Genomic DNA, 23,022 nt, shown 5'->3' with positions numbered 1-23,022 from the left:
CATAGTTTACTCATGCCTTCCCTCAGAGTTTATTCAATGTTTTATATATTGTTTTTGATAAATTTGGTTATCTGACTTTCCAGCCTACAATAGATAAGATGCAAGGTATTGGGGGAGTGAATAATATGGGATTTTGAGAAATAGGCACATTGTTGATATCAAGAAACTGAGGGTAAGAGAAGGAAGCAGAAACAAGAAAAGACCAAAAAAAGCAATTAAAAGGACGTGTAGTCTGAAGGCAGTTTTTGTATCAATAATCCTTGGAATCATCATTTTTACTTTTCAGATTGATGCTATTAAACAGCAATCCTGAATTATCCTCGTGACTCCAGGGCCGGTGCTCTATTCACTGTGCCACCTAGCTGCCCCCAATCCTGAATTATCAAGGAATTGTTAAATTAACACTTAAACTGTTTGAGAAGGCAAGGAAATACATAATATATTTTAGGAAGATTTCTATCAAAAATGATTAAGATTGGAAGGCAGTTTTGTAAATTGTAGTACAGAAATATATTGGAATATTACTACACCCTAAGTTGATTACTGTGAAGAATTTAAAGATGTTGGGGTGGGGAGGCAGGGGGAGAATGGCATAAGATCCTAAGGCCAGAAGGACCATTCAGTTCCCTCCATTCCCATCATGAAGCTGAGGCCAGGGAGGTGAAAGGGCTTACCTGATATGATATTGATAGTATATGTGAGAGGTGAGATTTGAACCCAGGTCCTCAGACTCCAGAGCCATTGCCCTTTTCCACATGCTGCCTCTTAATGAAGTTCATTGTGAAATAAATGAAATCAGGAAAATAACATACACAGTGACAACAAATATGATTGGAAAGAGCCATACAAAAATGAACCTCAGTGCTGTCTTGCATTATTTATGGCAACCTTGACTAAAGTTGGTTTCAGAGTATGAGATGAAAAAGAAAATTCACCTTCTCCCTCTTGGCAGAAGTGGGTATAACTATAGAATCTTAAGCAAAGAGAAACTAAGGCTCAAAGTCCCAAGCACATTGATTTATTTGCAAGGCTAGCAGTTGCCAACAAATCAGGTCATCTGACTCCTCAGGGCTTTTACAGAGCTTTTTATAGTAGTAAAACAGAAACTAAGAAACTATAAAATCTTGAGAAACTTGTTTTGATTGTATTTTGATTGGATGAGACAGGTCATTTGATTTGATTTGCACTTAGGCTGTGAATGATTTTCTAACATTTTAGTTCATTTTTCCCTCTAGCAGTTGTGTATGTATGGGTACACATATGTTTAGCTGTTTAGATTTTTCATATTAAATGTGTGGTGCAAGTATAATCTATAATTGGTCTTATATTTTCAAGTGTAGTGCTGTCAGTAAAGCTTGGAGTCAAAGTCAGCAAAACCTGGATTCAGATCTCAACTCTGACGCTTCATATCTTTGGCTATGGGTAGGCCCTGTCACCTTCTGAGCTTTTTATATCAGCTATAAAATAGGAATAATAATGCTTGCATTATCTACCTCGTAGGGTTGTTGTCAACTCAAATCAGATAATTTATGCACAATGTTTTGCAAATCTTCAAGCATTATAAATATCAGCTGTTGTTATCACTATTATAAGTAACTCCTGAGAAAATATAAATACCTCCACATTTCTTCCCACTTCTTTGTTTTGTTACCCTTTTCTGTTTTCGTATGAAAACTCAGGGCTCTCTCCCTCCACCCTCCAACCTTGTCTTTTACTCAGTTTCCCTCCTTGATCCTACTCTTAACTCTGTCCACCAAACACAGGACCATGAGGAGCACTTTGTGTAGATGTTTTAGGGAGCTGGTACTTTCTGCAATGAAAACATAGGCTATCTCAGGGTTCGTTCAGTTTTGTTTGCCTTTCTCTACATTTTTATGAGTTTTGAGCTTGCTGTAAGGTTTGCAAAGTTCTTTACATATATTATCTCACTTGATCCTTGCAACAACCCTGTTAAGGTAAGTGCTTATTATTATCCCTTTTTTAATAGATGAGCAAACTAAGGCTGAGAGAAATTAAGTGCCTTGCTCAGCTCAGCGTCACATAGGCAATAATTATCTGAAAACTCATGTGTTTCTGACTCCTTATCCAGTGCCTTATCCGCTGCTAAACTGCTTCTCCCCACCCCCAGCCCCCTCTCTGTCTCTTGATGTGTGTGTATGTGTACACATAAAATGTAAACATGTATGTATAAAACTACCAGTTCTTCAGAGCACTCCGAAATAAGGGGCAGCTAGGTGAGGCACAGTGGATGGGAGTCAGGAAGACTTGAGTTCAAATTCAACCTCAGACACATACTAGCTGTGTAACCCTGGGCAGGCAACTTGAACCTATTTACCTCAGTTTCTTCATCTGTAAAATGAACTGGAGAAGGCTATGGCAAACCAGTCCAGTGTCTTCGCCAAGAAAATTCCAGGTGGAGTCACAAAGAATTAAATAGGACTGGAACAACTAAACAGATACTCTGAAATGAAGAGTGTCTTTAAGTCAGAATGTTTGAGCAGCTCCTCAGCCCAGTTGAATCTGGGAACTATAAAACTAATCTGGCAACTATAAAAGCTTGAAAATTTATATTTGAAGATAAGGTATTAGTTGTTTTGATTTGTGTTATAAGACATTAAAATTTTTCATACCGTGAATAAACTAAATCGGCAAAACTTATCTGTGTAGACTGTGTATGTCACTGCCTGGAGGGGGCGTGTTGTAAAACTTTGCTGTGTGAAAATGCATATTCCTGAAGTGGTATATTATGTGTATATATGTGTGTGTGTATGTATACAGAAAACATCGAAGCAACGTGGGACCCAGCAAACCTATTTCTCAGCCCCGGAGAAACATTGTAGGATGTAGAATTCAACATGGATGGAAGGAAGGGAGTGGACCTGTAACTCAGTGGAAAGGGACAGTTCTGGATCAGGTTCCTGTAAATCCTTCTCTCTATCTTATAAAATATGATGGATTTGACTGTGTTTATGGACTAGAACTTCACAAAGATGAACGAGTTTCAGCACTTGAAGTCCTTCCTGACAGAGTTGGTAAGTTATTTTGTTGTGTGTATATGGTATACTTTGAAAGTGGACATTTAGGTATATGACTTGAGGAGTGTACCTCTAAGTATATTTATGCATCCTTACACTTTTTAGAAAATTAAGCACTCCTGTTCTGATTTCCTCAGTTTAAATCATAATCCTTTTAGGACAAGTCCTGTGGTTTCAGCTTCCTTTTTGTTTTCCTGTAGTCTTTAGTATATTGCTCTGAGCCATTTAATTAGAATCTTCAGGTCATTTAAGAAATGGCCAATTCAATTGTAAAGGAGTATTTGTTGAATGAATCAAATAAATAAATAAAGACTTCAGGCATTTAAAGTCAGGGCAGCCTCATTTGCTTTTCTTTTGCTATGTAACTTCTCCTGAACATAGACTTAATAGCTTTTTTACTTTGGCATTCAACACCCACTTCTCTACCTTACTGGGTGGTAAAGTGCTTAAAGAATCTGATAAATTTGAATTTATATTACTACTAAGACTCCTGCTGCTGAAGACTTCCAGGAGATTTTTCAAAACCTCTTGGAAATTCCAGGTTCCTTAACTATTTTGGCAGAAATGTAGTTTGTATATTATTACAGATTATCTTCCTTGGTTCTTTTAACATTACTTAAAAATACTTGTCACGAGTAGACCTTACCTCGTTCTCATAATCTTAATTGACTCTATTTTTGACTTGATTTTTCTCATTGTATAACAGACATGACATTCTTCATGCTAGACAATAGACACTATTTCCACTGAAAAGGAAGACTATGTACTTCTTCACCCAGGCTGCTGGCATAAAACTGCCTGAAAACACTGCCACAACATAAGATGTGTGGGGCAGCTGATGCCTGCTGTGATTACACTTCCTTTTGCTTCCAGTAGCTTTACATGAGTCTCATTACTTTATAATCACATAAACACAAAGAAGATAAATCTGTCTTATACAGATTAAAATATACTGTCTTAATTCTTTGATCATTATTTGAAGATCTTAGCACTTAGATTAAATCTGTAATTCAAAAAATATAATGAATTGTCAGTTCTTTGCAGTCGCTGAAAGAATAGGCATGTAGGTTATATATTGTTGCAAATTGCTCACATTAATCTTTGGAATACATTATAATTTGGGAAGGGAAAAAGGAAGAAGAGGAAATGTATTTTCCTAAGCTACTATATTAAAATTAATGCCAAGACAATAGAAAATTAGGCATTCTAGGATCTAGCATTTCAAGCCACTGGGAAAATAGAATTAGATTAATTTTTACTAACATGTAAACTTAAAAATTCTTAAAATCCTTTCAATTGTTCTAACAGTATTGAAAGCAGTTAATTTGCCAAGTAATTTTAAATTTAATTTACCAAGCAATTTAAAAAATTTAGACGTATTTGAAATATTATTTTAAACTAATTGCTGTTTTTAAAAGAGTTAATTCTGTGGCTAAAAGAATGTTTGAAATTCAGAACTGAATAGAGAAAACATTTAGCTTCAGGTAAACTTAGTAAGACAGACTCTCAAAAAGTATTCATTAAACATACATTATAAAATATTGATATTTTTCAGCATCTTCTCGAATCAGTGATGCCCATTTGGCAGATACAATGATTGGAAAAGCAGTGGAACATATGTTTGAGACAGAGGATGGCTCAAAGGACGAATGGAGGGGAATGGTCTTAGCTAGAGCTCCTATAATGAACACATGGTTTTATATTACCTATGAGAAAGATCCTGTCTTGTACATGTACCAGCTTTTAGATGACTATAAAGAAGGTGACCTCCGTATCATGCCAGATTCTAGTAAGTATTTTTTGGAGTGGGGATTAGGGGGATGTGTTTGTTTTTCTTGATTGAGATTAAGAAAAATAATAATAAATGTTATTAAAGTAAGATTTAAAAATAATCAATTTGGGTGTCAGATATGTTTTGTTTTGAAAGGATAAGACTTTCCAACCCCTACTATTAACTTTTTAAGTACATTGTGCAAAAAGGTTTAAACAACTTAATAACATGGTTGTTTCTAATTATACATGTCACTTTTGACTTTTATAATTTAACAATTATAAACAAAAAGGACTATGCTTTAATTTTGATAGTATGATGCCAACAATATCTATTGAGTGACTTATAAGAAAGACTTAACTATGATTGAAGTCATAATTATGTTTCAAGCCCCTGTGACCCAAGGCTCAAAGAATCACCACCATTATTTAATGGTGCTTTGAATAGTGAGATGGCAAGGTTTCCTACAATAAATCTTTTCTTGCTGTGACATTCACATGATCTACAGATTTTTTTTGTGTCCCCAAAACCAGATCCAAAAGCCCTGGCTATCAAAGTACTTATTAATAAAGTAGGAAAATAATTCATATAAAAATTAGAAAATGTGTTGGCTAAATCGAAATAAAAATCAAGTTTCAAAGTTATTAAATTGTTCACTCCCTTTAATTCAGAGATTTTACTCCTGGATTATACCCAAAGGAGGTAAATGACAGAAAGCTGTGTACATATATCTATATCTATCTATCTATCTATCTATCTATCTATCTATCTATATAAATACACACACACACATAGCAGCATTATTTTTTATTTTTAAAAAGTTAGAAACAAAATATGTTACCTGACTATTGGGAAATGACTTTTCTTATAAGTCAACTTTCCTTTTTTCCTAATTAGATATCAGAATCTCATCTCAGAGCTGACTCCCAGAGGCTTTGTTTGGGGGAGCAGGAGAAAGGATTGTTTGCTTTTCAAACGTTCTGAGCCAGCAGTGGAAAACAGGTTAATAGTTAAAGGCATTAAATAAAAAGTTCTTCCAACCAGCACAGCTAATGATAAATTAGTAGCCTTTGGCCAAACGATGTCATAGCTACTGGAAAAGAACTAGAATTCTATATTTAAATTTTACCAGATTTCTCAAGTAAAATAAGAGCTAATGTTTTAAAGTAACATTTAAACCTTTATTTGACCAATTCTTCCTTTTGGCATCTGGTTAAACTTCGAGTATTCTCTCTTTTTAATATATATTTTTGTCCTTTTATGTTCATAGCCATTTAGAAAAATCTCCCTCTAATTTTTGTCTCGTACATTGTTTGTTTCACTTAATACCTGTGTGATCTTAAACAAGTCATTTATCTTCCTTGAACCTCAGTTTTTTCTTCTCTAAAATGAGGGTTGGACTAGATGTCCTCGAGATTCCGGATCTGTGAGCCTATGGTAAAAATAAGTCCCCTTCTTAACACACTACAACTGTAGTCTGTGATCTCTCCATGCCTTCTAAACCATCATCTTCTAATCTGTAGACTCTTGCAGTGTTCCAGGTTAGGCAACAATCATTTTCAGAACTGTCTCAAAGCTTTCATTACCAGTTTGGTGGCAAAATCAGTATTCAATGAGATACTGTAAAATTCTGCCACCTGTTCCCACTTTTATGGAATTTAAGAATTTTCTCTCTCCCTCTTTTTGTTTTTAATTTAAATTTTTTCCTCCTATCTTCTGCCTTCCTCACTGGGGGAAAAAAGTAGAAAAATCAAAACCGTTGTAATAAATAATCATAGGCTACTAAAACAAATTCCCACATGTTCACACTCAAAACTATGTTTTACTTCTGCATATTAATCCATCACCACTCTGTCATGAGGTAGGTAGGGTTTTTTTTAGCATTGGTCTTTTGAAATCATGGTTGATCAGAGTTATTAAGCCTTTGAAAATTGTTCTTTTTTACAATGTTGATATTATAGTATCCGCTCATAATTCCTCCCTGGTTTCTCTGCAGTTATGTCTTCATTTCTTATATAACACATTCATTTTCCATTACATTCACTTCGTAATTTGTGCAGCTATTTGACGGGTACCCCTTAGTTTTCAGCAATTTGCCACCACAAAAAGAGCTGTTACAAATATTTTTATACACATAGGATTTCTTCCTCTTTTTAAAATTTCTCTGGACTATATATCTACTAGTGTTAACTCTGGGTAAGGTTATAGGCAGTTTAGCATCTTCCTGCACATACCTCCAAAATGTTTTCCAGAATGACTGGACTAGTTCATATCTCTACCAGTAGAACATCAATGTGCCAGTTTTCCCAAAGTCTCTCCAAATGTTTGTCATTTTCCTTTTTTTGTCATATTGTCTTATCTGACGGGTATGAAATAGAACCTTTTGAGTTTCTTTAATTTTCATTTCTCTAATTATTAGTATTTTGGAGCCCCTTTTTTTTTGTATCTGTATAGTTTTGATTCTTTCCCTAGGGAACTGCCTATGAACCATTGACTATTAGGGAGAAGCGTTCTCCTCTTTTGTTAAAAGGGTGTGAACTATTGTATCTGTATCCCATATATATCTGTCTAGCTATCTGTGGGAAATCATGCTAATTTAAACAGTGATTTCCTTAAGTAACTCAAAACTTCTAAAAAATAGAAAGTCAAGAAAAATGAAGTTGCTAGAATTTGATAAGAGTGGAGGCCACATGACCTAACAGAAAGAATGCTGGATTTCAAGTCAGAGCACCTGAGTTTAAATCCTAGCAGTTTTGACTTAACAACTGTATGACCTTGAGCAAATCACTTGCCTATTCCTGATCTGTTTTATGAAGTTGTTTAATTAAATGATGTCTAACCTTCTAGCTCTGAATCTTATGATTCTATGATAATATATTCATTTCTAATATTTTGAGTCTCTTATTTTAAGGCATAGTGACTTCTGTTGGAAAAATTAAATCACTGTTCTGAACTTTTAGGCTGAAACTGAACTTGATGATAAGATTCAGGACTGACCTAGTTTCTAATAATAATCTAGATTGTTTATCATAATAACAGTAACTGATGTGGTTTTATGGTGTTTTGTAGAGAGCTTTCACCGTTCTCATTTGAGTCTCTCAACAAAACCAAGATAATTAAGGTCTTCGTAATTCCATGAGGAAACTTGAGTCTAAGGTTTTTACTTCCCCCATGATCACACAGCTGGTAAATATCCGAAGTAGGTTTTGAACCTTGGTCTTTTTACTTCAAGCCCAGCATGATAGTGACTAAATTGAGGGTCCATGCTGAACCTGTCATGCTAAATACCCTTTGCCTAAATAGCATTTAACAGGACTAGTCATTTCACCAAAACATATTTTCAAGCCTCTAACTCAACTAGGTGTATCTATGTCCATTCTTTCCAGTACAATTTACAATCTTTCAGAAAACACACTAGTTCCAAAGGTGATTGGTAGAATCAGTGTGTTCTTTTATACCATTAGAACTTTCCAACCTTTCCTCAGCTTTATTTACTCACCAACTTTTTCCTCCTTTGTTTTTCACTCTATCAGGTTGTATCACCTAATTCATATTCTAGTGTCAGATAACTCTTGACCACCAGCTCTTTCTCCCTCCTTAATCTCTCATGACCTGTGCTCTCACCCCATCTCAAACTCCAGGACAGTCATACCCTTGAATCTCATCATCATCCACAGGTGTTATACATCCATGATGAAAAATTTTGAAATTCCTTTATCTCAGATAATTTATCATTTCATCTCTTCCCAGTTGTCATTTCTCCTAAATTTATTCCTTGCTCTGTGTCCCCTAATCCCTCCACACCCTCATTACCCACCTTGGCCATCACTCCTGTCACCACCTTTGTTGTGACTTCACTTGGCTTTTCCTCTCTTCCCTGTATTTACTCTATAGTTAGCCAGATCATTTTATACTGTTCTCTGTTTAATTGTTTGCCCCCTTTCTCCTTGTCGTGCCTTGTCAAATCTTGAGTTCCTCTTATCACCAGTCTCCTTAGTTCATACGTGCTGCTGGATGTTGCTTAGGGAGTCATGAAACCATGGTCACTGAACCTTGTGCTTCCACAAAGCAAACTTTTTACTCCTCCCCGGTTGACTTATTTTTGTGTCCCTGAAGAGACTGTTTCAGACTTGGATCTTTTTATATCTCCCACACCATTCCCTTCCCCATTCTGGTCATCAGAGAAACTTCACTCATTCATTACTAAAAAAAAAAAAGCTATTCACCATGATCTCTCCTTGTTCTCCCAACTAAAAAACTCCCACGTGACCCTACCCTTCTAAACTTTGTTGTTCTGTGTCTTTATGCTCTTTCTTATCTACAATCCTAGAAAATGAAGCAAAGTATATAATTATTGCCTCTATTTCTTCTCTCACTTCCTTTTTAACCCTTTAAGTCTGGCTTCTGACCTCGTCACTCAACTGAACCTACTATCTCCAAAGGTACCGATGATCAAACTCTGACGGCTCTTTCAGAATATTAATTTTTAGCACTTGATGTTGTTGACCACTAGCCTTTTGTGGACTTTTTCTTCTTTGGGTTTTAACACTCTGCTCTCTTTCCTTCTGTTGTTTCTTTCCTGCCTGGCCAATCCTTCTCATGCTTTGTCAGATCATCAGCTGTATCGTCATCCCTGTCTTTGGTATATTCCGAGGCTCAGTCATGGACCCTCTGCTCCTGCTGCATTCCCTTTTGTTACCTTCATAGGTTCCCATGGGTTTATTAATCGTGTCCTTGCTGATGACTCCCAGACATCTAGCCCTGTGCTCTAATCCTGCTTCATCATTGTTGGGTATTTTCCAAGTTCAACATGTCTAAAACAGAAAGTAATTTTAGTTTCTCTTTAGTTTCTTATTGCTCTTCTGTATTTGCCATTTCTGCCGTATATTCTTGTTACCAGGTTCCACAACCTCAGTGTCATCCTTACTTCTTTATTCTCCCACACCCCATATATTCTATGAGTTACCAAAGTCTGTTGATTATGTCTTTATAGCATTTGTCCCAAATTCTTCACCCACACAGTCACCACTTCAGGTCTGACCCTCATCACCTCTAGCCTGAACTATCTCTGTAATCCTCAATGCCTTGTTCTTACCTTCCCGACCCAGCCCTCCATTCTTCATGTAAGCTGATAGTTATTTTTTAAATTCACTATGTAACTATAGAACTCCCCTATTCAATAAACTACAGTGTGTCTTTATTGCTTTTAGGGTCCAGTATAAACTCCTGACTGGAGTGTAAAACCCTTCAAAATCTGGCTTCAGCCTTTGTTTCCATCCTATAATATGTATCACTTCTTCATTCATTCTATTGTCTGGCCAAACTGGCCTTCTTCCTCTTCTCCTGCTGCCCTTTAGTGCTGTCATCTGTGCTTGGAATATACTTCCTCCTCAGATCTCTAGTTTTCTTTCAGTCAGTCAGTAAACATTCATTAAAAATCTATGACCAAGCACTGTGGGGACACAAAAAGAGGCAAAAGATGGCCCCGGCCCTCCGGAAGCTCACAGTCTAATGGGGCTAGGACAACGAATAAATATGTACAAATTATATCAAGCTATGTAGAGGATTAAGAAGAAATAACAGAGTGAAGGCAAGGGATTAAGAGGGAGTGAGAACAGCTTCCTGTAGAGGTTGGGGTTTTAGTTGGGACTTAAAGGAAGCCAGGAGGCAGAGATGAAGAGGGACAGTATTCCAGCCACAGGAGACAGGTAGAGAAAATACCCAGAGCCAAGAGATGGAGTCACTCTTTTTCAAGGAATAGCAAGGAGGCCAGTAACACTAGATTGAAGATTAAGTGGCAAGAAGTTATGGGGTAAGAAGAGTGGAAAGGGGAGGGGGCAGAGTCAAGATGGCGGAGTAGAAACAGGACTTCCGAGGGGCTCCCCCTCTCACCTCCTCCAATTCATGTAAAAGGTGACTGAACAAACTTTGGAGCTATAGAACCCACTAAATGACACAGAGAAGCTAACCTCCCACTGAGGACAGCCCTGCAAGCCAGCGGAGAGCAACCAGTGCAGGCTTTGGAAGCCAAGGCCACTGGCCACACCCCCCACCCACAACCAGAGGTTTTAGCCCCAGGGCAGGCCTGACCAGCCGCTGACTGGAGGGACTTCAGATCACCGGCAGCTGTGGTGGTTTCCAGAATTATCAACACATAGGGCCTAAGGACAAAGTGAGAGGTCAGTGTAGAGTGGACTTTGGGACCCAGTAGTTGTGAATGTGGGGGCCTCCCCCCGGGCAAGAAGCCTCTGAGGAGCTGCGGCTGTGCAGCTGCCACCATGTGGCAGCTTCAGCTCCTGGTCTGCAGTTTGTAGGGGGACCAAGTGACCAGTCTAAGGGGTAATTGCTCTTGCTTTAACCTTCTTGGATCTGGATTGTGGTCTAGGATGGAGGTCCTGGGGTGTGCAATCAGCTTGCCAGAGTGTGTGGAGGCTTCAGAGAGGGCACCCAACTAATACCTTTAGCAGCTGAGAAAACCCCAGCATTTGGGAGGGAGCTCCCCTGTCTGGTAACAGAGCTCTACTGTGGCAACAAGCCCAAAATCAAGTAATTGAGTGGCAACATGAGCAAACAAGGGAAGCAAAATAAACAAAACAACCCAACTTTGCACTCCTTTTTTTGGGGACAAAAAGGATCAAAGCATAGAACAAGACAGTGAAGTCAGAACTCCTGCACCAAAAGCTTCCAAGAAAAATACAAGTTGGTTACAGGCCATAGAGGACCTTAAGAAAGATTTTGAAAAGCAAATAAGAGAAGTGAAGGAAAGATTGGGAAGAGAAATGAGAACAAGGCAAGAAAATTATGAAATGAGAGTCAGCAGCCTGACTGAAGAAAATAACATCTTAAAAAAGAGACTAACTCAAATGGCAAAAGAGACTTAAAAAGCCAATGAGGAGAAGAATGCCTTAAAAAGCCAAATTTGCCAGATGGAAAAAGAATCTCAAAAGCTCACTGAAGAGAATCGTTCCTTCATAATTAGATTAGAGCAAGTGGAAGCTAATGACTTTATGAGAAATCAAGATACTATTAAACAGATCCAAACAAATGAAAAAATACAAGGCAATGTTAAATATTTCATGGGGAAAACCAGTGACCTGGAAAATAGATCCAGGACAGATAATTTAAAAATTATTGGACTGCCTGAAAGCCATGATCAGAGTAAGAACCTAGAAATCATCCTCCAGGAAGTTCTCAAAGAAAGCTGCCCTAATGTTTTAGAACCAGAGGGCAAAATAGAGGTTGAAAGAATCCACCAATCACCTCCTGAAAAAGTTCCCAAAAAGAAAACTCCTAGGAATATTATAGTCAGGCTCCAGAATTCCCAGATCAATGAGAAAATATTGCAAGCAGCCAGGAAGAAACAATGTGAATATTGTGGAAACCCAATCAGGATAACCCAGGATCTGGCAGATCACTGAGGGATTGAAGGGTTTGGAATATGATATTCCAGAGGTCAAAGGAGCTGGGATTAAAACCCAGAATCACCTGCCCAGGAAAACTGAGTATCATCTTTCAGGGAAAAGTGTTGTCATTCAGTGGAATAGAGGACTTTAAAGAAAGAAAAACGGGGAGAAAATTTGTAGCTCGAAATCTTGCAGAAATGAATGATGTCAGCTAGAAGTTAATAAAGCATTTGATTAAAAAAAAAAAGAAAAATGGAAAGGTAGGAAGAGGCTAGCCAGGGGTGGGGAGCCAGTGGCCAGCCTGCAGCCTATATGTGGCCTTCTAGATCCTTGAGTGTGGCGTTTTGACTGAGTCCAAGTTTTACAGAAGAAATCTTGTTATTAAGAGGGTTTGTTCTGTGCAGTTAAAAAGAGTTTTTGAATGACAAGCAGTGGATGTTATATTTCAGAGTCTAGATCAAATGCCAGCTCCTCTATGAAGACTTTCTTTCCTCCAGTCTTTCCCACCCTAAATTACCTTGTATTTATTTTGTATATACTTTATTTTATATACTTATGTACACCTTGTCTTCTCCAATGGAATGCAAACTTCTTGAAGACAAGGACCATCTCATTTTTGTCTTTGTATCCTATATTTCTAACACAGATACTGTATCCTATATTTCTAACACAGATACATGTTCATGAATTGAACAATTTCTTAGAAGGAAAAAAATTGATATATATTCACTCAGGACAAAATAGACTTTTACTGAATCGACAAGACCAGTAAACTAAAATGTATAATAAAATTCAAAAAGTTATTTTGAAAGACATGTGTGTGCAGGTGTGCTCGCATGCATAATTTCTTTGAAAGTACATGACAACATGGTTTAATGAAAAGGGCAGTCAACTGGGGACCACTGCATTTAGATTCTTGTCCTTATATGGTTCCTAAGTACCTATATCATCTTGGACACAGCACTTCACATTTTAAGGCTCTCATCTGTAAAATTAGATGAATGCAAACTTCTTTTTGATACATGATAAATGGTGTGAATAAATCAATAAATGGTTGTTTGGTGTTGGTCAGTATGATTACAGAGAAAGTTCTAAATAGATCCTTTAGATGAAACATGGTGATTGGTTTCACTAGCTTATTAGCAATATAATTTGTCTTCTCATATATGGCAAAGTTTTTTTACCTTTATTTTGTTAATTACTGAAAACACAGCTTTGTCTTTTCCACTTTTGTAATGTTATACTAACTGTTCTATTCCAACTCTGAAATTCTGCAATTCTGAGAACACTGTGAAAATATGTTCCCATTCTACAAGAAGCCAACTATCTTTTTATAGAGAAGTCGGAAATGAAAAATACTTTTAACATTGTAAGAAAAGTCAGGAGGTGATCTACATCAACTGTCTCCCTTTTCCCTCCTTATTCCTTTCTTTTACTCAACTCCCAATTTTATTTCCATGGTTGTGTGTGTTCTTTACAGAATTTGATTAGCATCTTCAAATGTTTTGAAAGGAGTACTGGCAATTGTTAACAGAATGATAAAATCTCATACAGCAATTTTTATTTACTCATAATGTGAATAGTATAGAATTAGCCATTTTAAGAATCTGAATTCTTTGATGTTGATACTGAAACATCTCTACATTTAGTGAATGGTAGTTTGTAGAATATTTCAGAGATGATCTGTACCATATCAGGTCTAGATATGTATTTAATTCATTTCATTCCTTCTTATTTTAACTGTGAATATTTTGTCACAGTTACTGCTTTTTGTGCATGTGATTTTGCCTTGTAGGAAGCTCTCAGAAATTTTCTTCTTGTGTTGAAGACTGTTTCTTTCCTTGTCTGCCACATTTTTAGTTACCTTATCAACTGTTCAGCCAAATGTGATCTCTAAATAAGTAATATGAATGAATAAACAAATGGAAAATAGTCTAATATGCTCTTGCTGCATGTGAAACACTGTTCTAAGTGCTAGGGTTGCTGATAAGACGGTCTCTGTTTTCAAAGAGCTTCCATTCTAATGGGGAAGATAGAGTCATGACCAGAGATAACCTTAGTTTGAAAAGGTGCACTGATGGAGCCCTAAGGTAGTAGATTGATACCTTCTTTCCAGTATCAGTGATAAAATTCATTATGAGTGGGATGATGGGGGAGACATGGCAGTCTTCTACTTTGAAAAATTACTTATACTATTGCCTTTCATTAGTATAATCACTATTTTTGTACTAAACTGCATTTGGGAATTTTCACTTAAAATTTTAAAATATATGAAATGTCTGATTTCTACAAAAACTCCTAACTTTTTTTTCCCCTTATATAAATATAGATGATTCACCTCCAGCCGAACGGGAACCAGGAGAAGTTGTAGACAGCCTGGTAGGCAAACAAGTGGAATATGCCAAAGAAGATGGCTCCAAAAGGACTGGCATGGTCATTCATCAAGTAGAAGCCAAACCCTCCGTCTATTTCATCAAGTTTGATGATGATTTCCATATTTATGTCTACGATTTGGTGAAAACATCCTAGATGTCATCATGAACTTTGCCAAATTTGTGGAACTATTAAATGTAAAATTTGTAGACACAAAGACTTGACTGCTTTCCAGTTTAATGAAAGCTTAAATGTCCCTGCGAACCCACAATCTCTGCCAGCAAAACTGTTTTGTTCGGAATAGTAGATTTATGTGAACATGACACATTTTGTGTAAGGAACTCCTCCCCTTGTAAGAAGTCAGTCTATTTGGTAGAGGGGGAGTTAAATGGAAAGAACAGCTACAAATTCAGGCTGTGGAAAAAGTTAATCTAGTATCATTAATCAATAACCTAAAAACATAATAGGTCTTAACCATTTTTCCCCTTCAATCTCGTACTCACATGCAAGTGTAGTTTGGTATTTTTGATATTGCCTTCTGTGATATTAAATATAATTTTTTGGCTATTGGCAGTCCTTGTTCTGAGATTTGGGTCAAAGCTAAAAGATAGGCCTAAAGATTCTCCCATTTTAATAGGAATGCCTGACCTGAGTGGTATCAAAACTATTTACTGTGTTTCTACTTCTTATTTAAAGTTACCTTTTTGTAAAGCAAAAAGCACATGGGAACTCTGTATGTGCATTTTAGAAACCCAGTGGTCATATGCAAGTGTTTGTTTATGCACCTTTTTATTCTGGAGGTTTGAAGCTGTAAAAGAGGATATCAACCAGATGAACAGTTGGAAATGAAATGCACACGTTGCTGATCCATGTTTATAAGTTGTAGCAACCAGTCAATACATGCTAAAAGGCTGCCTTTAATTCTGAGCGTTATTTAAGGGCGAGAGTGGCATTTTTATTCATTGACACTTTCTATCAAACCTCAGTAATTGGTGCCACAATAGTCCAACGCTACACAATACTACTACCTGTTAATTTTTGATGACATATTTGGCCTATTATTTGACGTTGAAATTAGCAGCCTGGATTTGATAGTGCTAAAAAAAGGCTAAGAATTTACCTGCTGTTTCCAAAAGTTCCTGGAACAACACAGTTCTTTTTTAATTAGACATTTAGGTTTTAGGGAAAGAGAAGCATGTTTTGCCTTCTTTATAGGTTCTCTGGGATTCCCTTTATTTTTATTACTATTATTGTTATTATTTTTATTACTGTTATAATTATGGTCCAAGAAGGCATTTATTAATATTTTTATTTCTGGCTTTTCCCCCCACAAGGAATGTCCTAACAAATAGCCTACAGCTTAAATCTGTTGTAGCTTTTTGTGGTGTTGTATGTACTCGCTTAAGGTATGCTGTTAATGTGAATTCCATTCAATGGACACTAGAATTCTGCATGCCAGTGGTGTACTACTATCTAATGAAAGCTATAGGCAGTCTTTCAGTGGTTCAATCATCTGCATTAGATTGTGGATGTAAATAATAGCAGCCCATAGCAGCAGAATCCTTTCACAGTTTTAATCTTGCAAGGTAGTTTTAAAACCAAGGTAGTTATAATGTGGAGCTTTAAAGAGTAATCAGAATTGTAAAAATGGTCAATGCAATAGCAAAATTGTCATTTCACATTATAGTGGCAGAGCTTTGCCAATTGAAAAGCTCTGCTTCATAGAAATATGGTGTATGAAGCCAATCATCAGTTTGGGGGAAGGAATACCCAGAAATCCAGTCTTACAGTTTGTGAGAGGCCAGAGGTGATGTTCAGCTACCGAAATTTCAGAGGTCCATGTGACCTTTGTTGTGGGTATTCTTGATATGGAAGACTCAGTGGTTTAAGCCCCTTTCTATCCATTTTTTGCCTGATTCATATTTTAGCCTTAAGGCTTGTGCCTCATTATGCTGTTGAATGGTAACAAGTACTCATCATATAAATGCAGTACCTTAATTATTTGCCCATTGCTACAATTGCATTTTGTCCAGTATTTCATCTTGGGCAACCAAAGGCAGGCTATTTTGTCTTTTCAGTAAATAGCTTCTCAATGCAGTCCTTAAGCACTAAGTACCTAAGTCGTAAATGTTTTTTGTGTTTTTGAACAAAGTGAGCAGATTTGCAACACAGTGTTTCATCCTGCAGATCTGTTAAGTGTTTTTCTATTGACTCTTAAGAGTCCTGCATGTAAATCTCAAAGCTGAGCCTGGCTCCATGAGCCCAAGTTGATATTTGTGGCACAAGAATGAATGAGTGTATTAAACATACACAGAATATGTGCATACATATGTAATACAGTGAATTTGGGGCTATACATCTGAAGAATAAAGTGTTCATTTTGAAATATTTGTTGACGTTTGGGTCTACTGAAACATTTTTAGCATTACTTATGGCTTGTATTTGTGGTTTTTCTGCAAGCCACTTTAATATACCATATAATCTGCCAATCTAAGGATGACTAGCTATACTATGTAAATTATGGTTCTGTTTTTAAGTAATTGTCCCACTTGTTGCTTTAAGGGTTTGGGGGGGAGGGTTTCCCCCCTTTGGTAGCTTAAGCCACCTTTATTGAGGCTGAAACTAATCCCACTCCCTGCCCATCTACTTTGGGCTGCGTTTTAGGCTCATGTTTCAGATCTGCATGCAGTGCTTGCGTTACCCTGGTAACCAGAATGTTGGCTCCTTGTTCTAGGGGTTCAGCATCACTTTCCAAAATTATCATGGGGCTTGTGACAACACAAGCAATTGATCTGTGTATAAAATTTATTGGCCTTTCTCATTTACCTGCTGTAGTATTGTTGTATTGTGTGTGTGATATCAGGCTGCCATGTAAAACTTTAAAAAACAAAAAAAAACTTAAATGCAGACCATCCTTTTTGCATGCTTAGAAGTAGAATGTTCAGCGTAACAAACAAAAGTTGCATGTTAAAATGTTAGGTTTTTTGTTTTCTTTTTTTGATTTTGTTTTTAGTTTTGTGTGAATTTGCTTACTGTGCTGTTTTAATGGTTGTTGGTAGAATTAAAAAAGCACTGGTGAGGCGAGCATAGTGCCAACGGAAGGTGATTTCCAGTTATATGTGTCATGCAGCATTTGAAGGGACCATGCATTGTTAAAATACGTATACATATAGAAAATCACAGTTACATCTTTTAAGAAACCTACTTTTCTTTTCTTTTGTGTGCCAAACCCTAAAGTGCACTGGAGAATAGATTTTTTTTTTTATAAAACTATGAACATATTAGAAAACTAGCTTTTCCATTGTCTTAAATGGCAGTGCCCCAAAGCCTTCTTAAGCTAATTATCCTTAAAAATGAAGGTTCTCCTAAGATAAAAATAATTTAAATTACTTCAGGGAAAACAATTATGATTAAAGCAGTTTGTGGTTCCTTGGAAATGCTGTGCTTTTTGTACTTTACATCAGTAGTGCAATTTGGATCGTTCTCGGTATGTGTATAGTTCAAAGGTCTTCGTGTTCACATTTAAAATTAGGTAAATGACTTCATCTTTAGAGCTTGGTTCCTTTTTTTAATTTCATTTTATTTTAAACAATGTAGACAGTTCCCTGTTCTCTGCATTTAGAAGTATAAACACTTTAAATCTGTTACTTAATTCTGTAAGTAATTTTTATAATTATGATGTAACTCTATCCTTAAAACATTTAAAATAAACCCTTTATGTGCAACTTATGACTGTAAATTTTGTTCTCATGAGCAAAATGTGACATTAAAACTGTGAAGATAGTTTCTTCAATTATTGTAATTAAAGTACGACTTGGTTTTAATATTGAATATTCCATACTTTGGAATTAATTGCTTATTTGAAGCAAGTAATCCATTTTTCTTTTATTTTTAACCAAGCAAGTATGAATGTCAATTTTTAAAAATACAGGCATGGGAAGGAATCGACTTTTGATCTGGAAGCATGGTATTTAAATTGTACTTTGGAAAAAATTCTCTTCTATTCTGTCTCTCCCCATTTAAAAACAATACTGAAACATCTGAGTTAACCTATAAACATAAATCTAAAAACATTCACCTTTTAAAAATAAATATAAATAGGATGTTACACTCCATAGTACTTTAGTGATATGTTTAGACATTGACATCTATACCTGCTTTAAATCGATTTTTATAATATTATAAATCTTTAATATTTTTTACTCACTTAAATTCTGACCAGTGATATTAAAAGGGAAAATTGTTCACTACTTCTCAAATGCTGAATAAGTGTAAAGACAAGAAGAGGCATCGGAGAAAGTAATTGTAGCACTTTCCATGTAAGTGTATTCTTAAGTTTTGCATTTCAGTTATTACTTTAGATTTAACATGTTTTGTCATGATGTAGTCAACAGAACTGAGGCTTGGCTTTATGTGCCTTCAGTAGTTAAATCCTTTTGTCTACCCATCAGCTTCACTGCCCAGCATTGTCATAGGAGCTCATGATTGTGATTTTTTTTGCATGAAATATTAGCAGTTTTATGTCATGAAATTTTTTTAATGTGATTTATTTGTGGAAAGGGCACAGAGTTTAGAATACCTTGGTTCCTAGCCTAGTTGTTAGCCTTGTACCTTCAAAGTGAGTTAAGTTCTCTGGGACCCAGTTTCCTCAGCTATCATGAGAACTTGATTTCTAGGCCTTTGCCAGCTCTAAAATTCAGTGATATACTTGGAAAGCTTCTTATAAGGAAGTACAGGAAATTGGGAAAATCTTAGGGTTTTTTTTTTTACATGACAAGGTATTTTTTTATTCCTAGTTTACAAAGAATTAAATCACATTAAAAATGATTATCTGGAATTTTAGGAATTGATGGCCGATACAGATCTAGAACAGGGATTCTTAAAATTTGGAGTCTTAACTTTTAAAAAAATATTTTGATAACTATTTAAGTAGAATTGATTTCCTTTGGAATCCTATGTATTTTACTTTATTCATTTAAAACATTCCAAGAGAGGAGTGGGTTTTTTTTACCACGCTGCCAGAGGAGTCCATGAAACAAAAAAGTCAAGATCCCCAATCATGAAGTTTGAAAGGTTTGAATCTAATAAGATGTGATTGAACATAAACAAATGTAGTCTTATACTAGACCTTTTAAAAATGAGCTTCAGAAATACATGACAAAGTATGCTTGTTAGATAGCAGTTTAAAAATTTGTTTTAGAATTTTAGTGGATTAGGTGCATGAACCAACAATGTGATTTAATAGCCAAAAAATTCTAATTGGATCTTAGGGTGTATGAAGTTAATTCATTTTTTAATACTACATTTCACGAAGGATGAGAATATGAAAATGCCATTGAGTTTTGAGATGGTACCATATGGGGATCTATTGCGAGACTAAATTACTTGGGATTTCCTGGTAGAGCATAAGCAGTATAAATGTTTTTCATTTTGGTCTTGGCATCCCCATCAGTTAACCCTGTGCTTTGCACATTTTAGGCATTTAGTTAATATTTATTGGATGTTTATTATTGAATATGTACCCCGGAGAAGAGAGAACCTAGGGTTGTGGGAGAGAGGGATAACTTCTATTTTCAAGTATTTGAAAAGCTGTCATGTGGAAGAGGGAATAGACATTTTCTAGTTAACTCCATGAGCTGTACTGCTGGGAGCAGTTGTTAGCAGTTAGAAAGTGATTTCGACAACCATATTAAGAAAAAAATCCTAACAGTTGTATAAAAGTTCTTCGAGTGTCTGACTGTGATTTCTGCCTCAGAATCTGGGAGGCCCCCTCTAGCAACGATTGGATGATCGATTTATCAGATATTTCCTAGACTTCTTGAGTAGGTATAGATTGGATTAAATGGCTATAGAGAGTCATGGAACCTGAGAGTTTTATTTGTTTGTTTTTTTCAATACAGGAGTATCTGATACTAGTATTCTTATAGCTTAGTTGTTTCCTTTGAAATGTGAATATCTGGTTTTTCTTTAGGGAAAAAAGTAGAGAAATGAAATAAATGAAGGAGACCATTTCAAGAATCAATCTTAAATAATCCTGAGTTAGGCAGAGTATTTGTAGCTCTAATAGATGTTTAATTTCTACTTGGAAATTAAAAGATTCTCAATGCCTTTATTTCATGTATACAAATGAGCAGATGAAGCAAATTGGTTATTTTCATGCTGAGTGCATTCTGTAGCCAGTCAGCTGGTTATAAATGGGCCCAGTTGTTAATCAATGATAGATATAGCTATGTTTTAGGGTTTTTAGTTTCTTGGTCTTAACATCATTTCTCTGGCTACTTATTTAACCAATCTGGACATAAAACTTCCATATTGGTGAATTGACTACAATCCGGTATTTTATTTTTGAGTGTTGTCATTTGACAACTTTGACACATTTTGATGGTACTGATTTTCTTTCCCCTCTCATCTGCTAAATGACAGGTTTGAAGTAAATGATGTAAGTACTTTCCAGCAATAACATTTTATGACTGATAGAATTGTTGGAACTGAATTTGGAACTATGGTAAGTAAGAGGAAAGAGTTAAGAAAAAAACATTTTTAAACTCTTTGTATTCAGAGATGACTGTAATACTGTAGTCTGCTTTTTATCATTGTTTTCATAAATGGCATTTACAAACTGAGGCTGTTAAAATATTAAAATATCCATAATGAAGGAGATTAAAGGTACCCTTGCTTCTCTCTCTCTCTCCCTCACACACACACACACACACACACACACACACACACACACACGGAGAAACATCTAAGTAAACAACTAGAAGACCACACCACAAAAATTTTAAAACAATCCTGAAATTTTTAAATAAGCAAACCTAGAAGGATGTTGATAAAGTTTTATAATGAAGTCCCTGAGCAAGTTAAAGTACTTAAAGCAACAGAGGAAGAAAAAGAAACGACTTTCTATCTCAAGATCAGCTCTCAAATGGGTGAAAAAGATACTAAAAGAATTAAGGAGTTGTGAGTGAGTGAATATAAGTGGAGGAAGTTTTCTTGAAATCTAAATGAAAATAAATGATTATATAGAAGTGAAAAAAGAATAGGGAATAATAACTAAAATATTAAAATGTTCCCCATCCCTGACTAATCATTTTACTTGAGGTTGGCCATTAACTTGATAGTCACAGTTTCATTCTCACTCTTTCAACCTTTATATATCATCACCCAAGAAATCCATTAATTTGGTAAAATAGTAAGGAAAGGGCAGCGGTCATTGTAGACGCTGTCTATGAAGAGCAGCCATTTTTAAGATCCAACTTTTCATTTCACTGGAGTGGCTGGAAAGCTGACCAGAGTTAGGAAGACGAAGGTTAAGTTCCTGTCTCTGCCACATAATGGCAGTTTCACCATGGATGAGTTGTAACCTTTTATCTCTGTGGTCTAGTCAGTGTTTTGTTTTCTGTCCCTGAAAATTTTATTTTATTTTTTATTTTTGGAGGACACTTGGAGTTAAGTGACTTGCCCAAGGTCACATGGCTAGTAAGTGTTATGTGCCTGAGGTCGGATTTGAACTCGGGTCCTCCTGACTCCAGGCTGGCGCTCTGTTCACTGCACCACCTAGCTGCCTCTTCCCTGAAAAACTTAAAATCCTTCAGATGATGTTTTAAATTTTAATCAGGAATGAATAAATAAGCATTTACTAAGTGTCTGTTATGCATTAGGCACTGAACATGGGGGATACACAGAAGTGGAATAGTCCTTGCCCTCAAGGAGCTTACAGTTTTAACTGGGGGAGACTGCATGTAAATATAGAGGTATATACTAAATTTGGTGTCCCTGCCTTATGTCTCCCCATTGTCTACACAAAATGCCAAAATGATTTTTCTAAAGCACCAACCTATGTCCCTCCCCCCACGTGCCCCAACAACTTTAAGTTTCCTGTTAACTCAAGGATTAAATACAGATTCCTGTTGTTGAAAGCCCTTCCTACCTCTCCAGTCTTCTCATACATGCCCTCAACATCCACAATCCAGCCATGCTGCTTATTCCTCAGGCACATAAGGCACCATTCTCCATCTCAGTGCCTATGTGCTGGCTTCTCCCATGCTTGGATCCTTCTGTCTTCCCACCTCCACCAACTGGTATCTGGTTTGCTTCCAGAAGCACCGCCTTCTGCAGGAATCATTTCCTGACCCATCTGGGTATGGGTGTCCATCCTCTCATTTCTGCTTTGTGTGCCTTGTTAAATACATGTCTTATCCCCTGTTAGAATGTAAGCTTCTTGATGTCAGGGACTTTTGTGTTTGTTTTTGATACCCTGGAGCTGAGCCTAGCTACCTGGCACGTAATGTCTACTTGATAAATGTTTGTTGATTAATCAAGGATAGATTTAAGGTCATGCTGAAGGCTAAGGCACTAGGAGTTAGAGGTGTTAATAGAGGCCCTTCCTGTAGAAGGCAATACTTAAACTGAGCAGGAAACTAAGGATTCTTAAACCCAG

The 23,022-nt window shown here is 36.3% G+C and overlaps 1 protein-coding gene across 6 annotated transcripts in view; it reads left to right on the top strand.

Annotated features, from left to right (window-relative positions):
• SPIN1 (spindlin 1) overlaps positions 1–18,311 on the top strand; it is a 121,515-nt gene extending 103,204 nt beyond the window's left edge. For all 6 annotated transcript variants that reach the window (XM_069087810.1, XM_069087811.1, XM_069087807.1 and 3 more), the window contains exons 4-6: positions 2,779–3,032; positions 4,591–4,824; positions 14,539–18,311. In XM_069087810.1, coding sequence (XP_068943911.1) covers positions 2,779–3,032; positions 4,591–4,824; positions 14,539–14,738 — 688 coding nt within the window. In that variant the 3' untranslated portion in view covers positions 14,739–18,311. The remainder of the gene's footprint in view (positions 1–2,778; positions 3,033–4,590; positions 4,825–14,538) is intronic.
• Positions 18,312–23,022: the final 4,711 nt, after the last annotated feature.

The sequence above is a fragment of the Petaurus breviceps genome, unplaced genomic scaffold, assembly GCF_028583685.1.
Source record: "Petaurus breviceps papuanus isolate PSGF00001 unplaced genomic scaffold, PetGlider_PUasm1.0 183, whole genome shotgun sequence".
Taxonomy (NCBI): domain Eukaryota; kingdom Metazoa; phylum Chordata; class Mammalia; order Diprotodontia; family Petauridae; genus Petaurus; species Petaurus breviceps.
The sequence above is the reverse complement of the archived record's forward strand: the minus strand, read 5'-3'. Positions and strand labels throughout refer to the sequence as shown.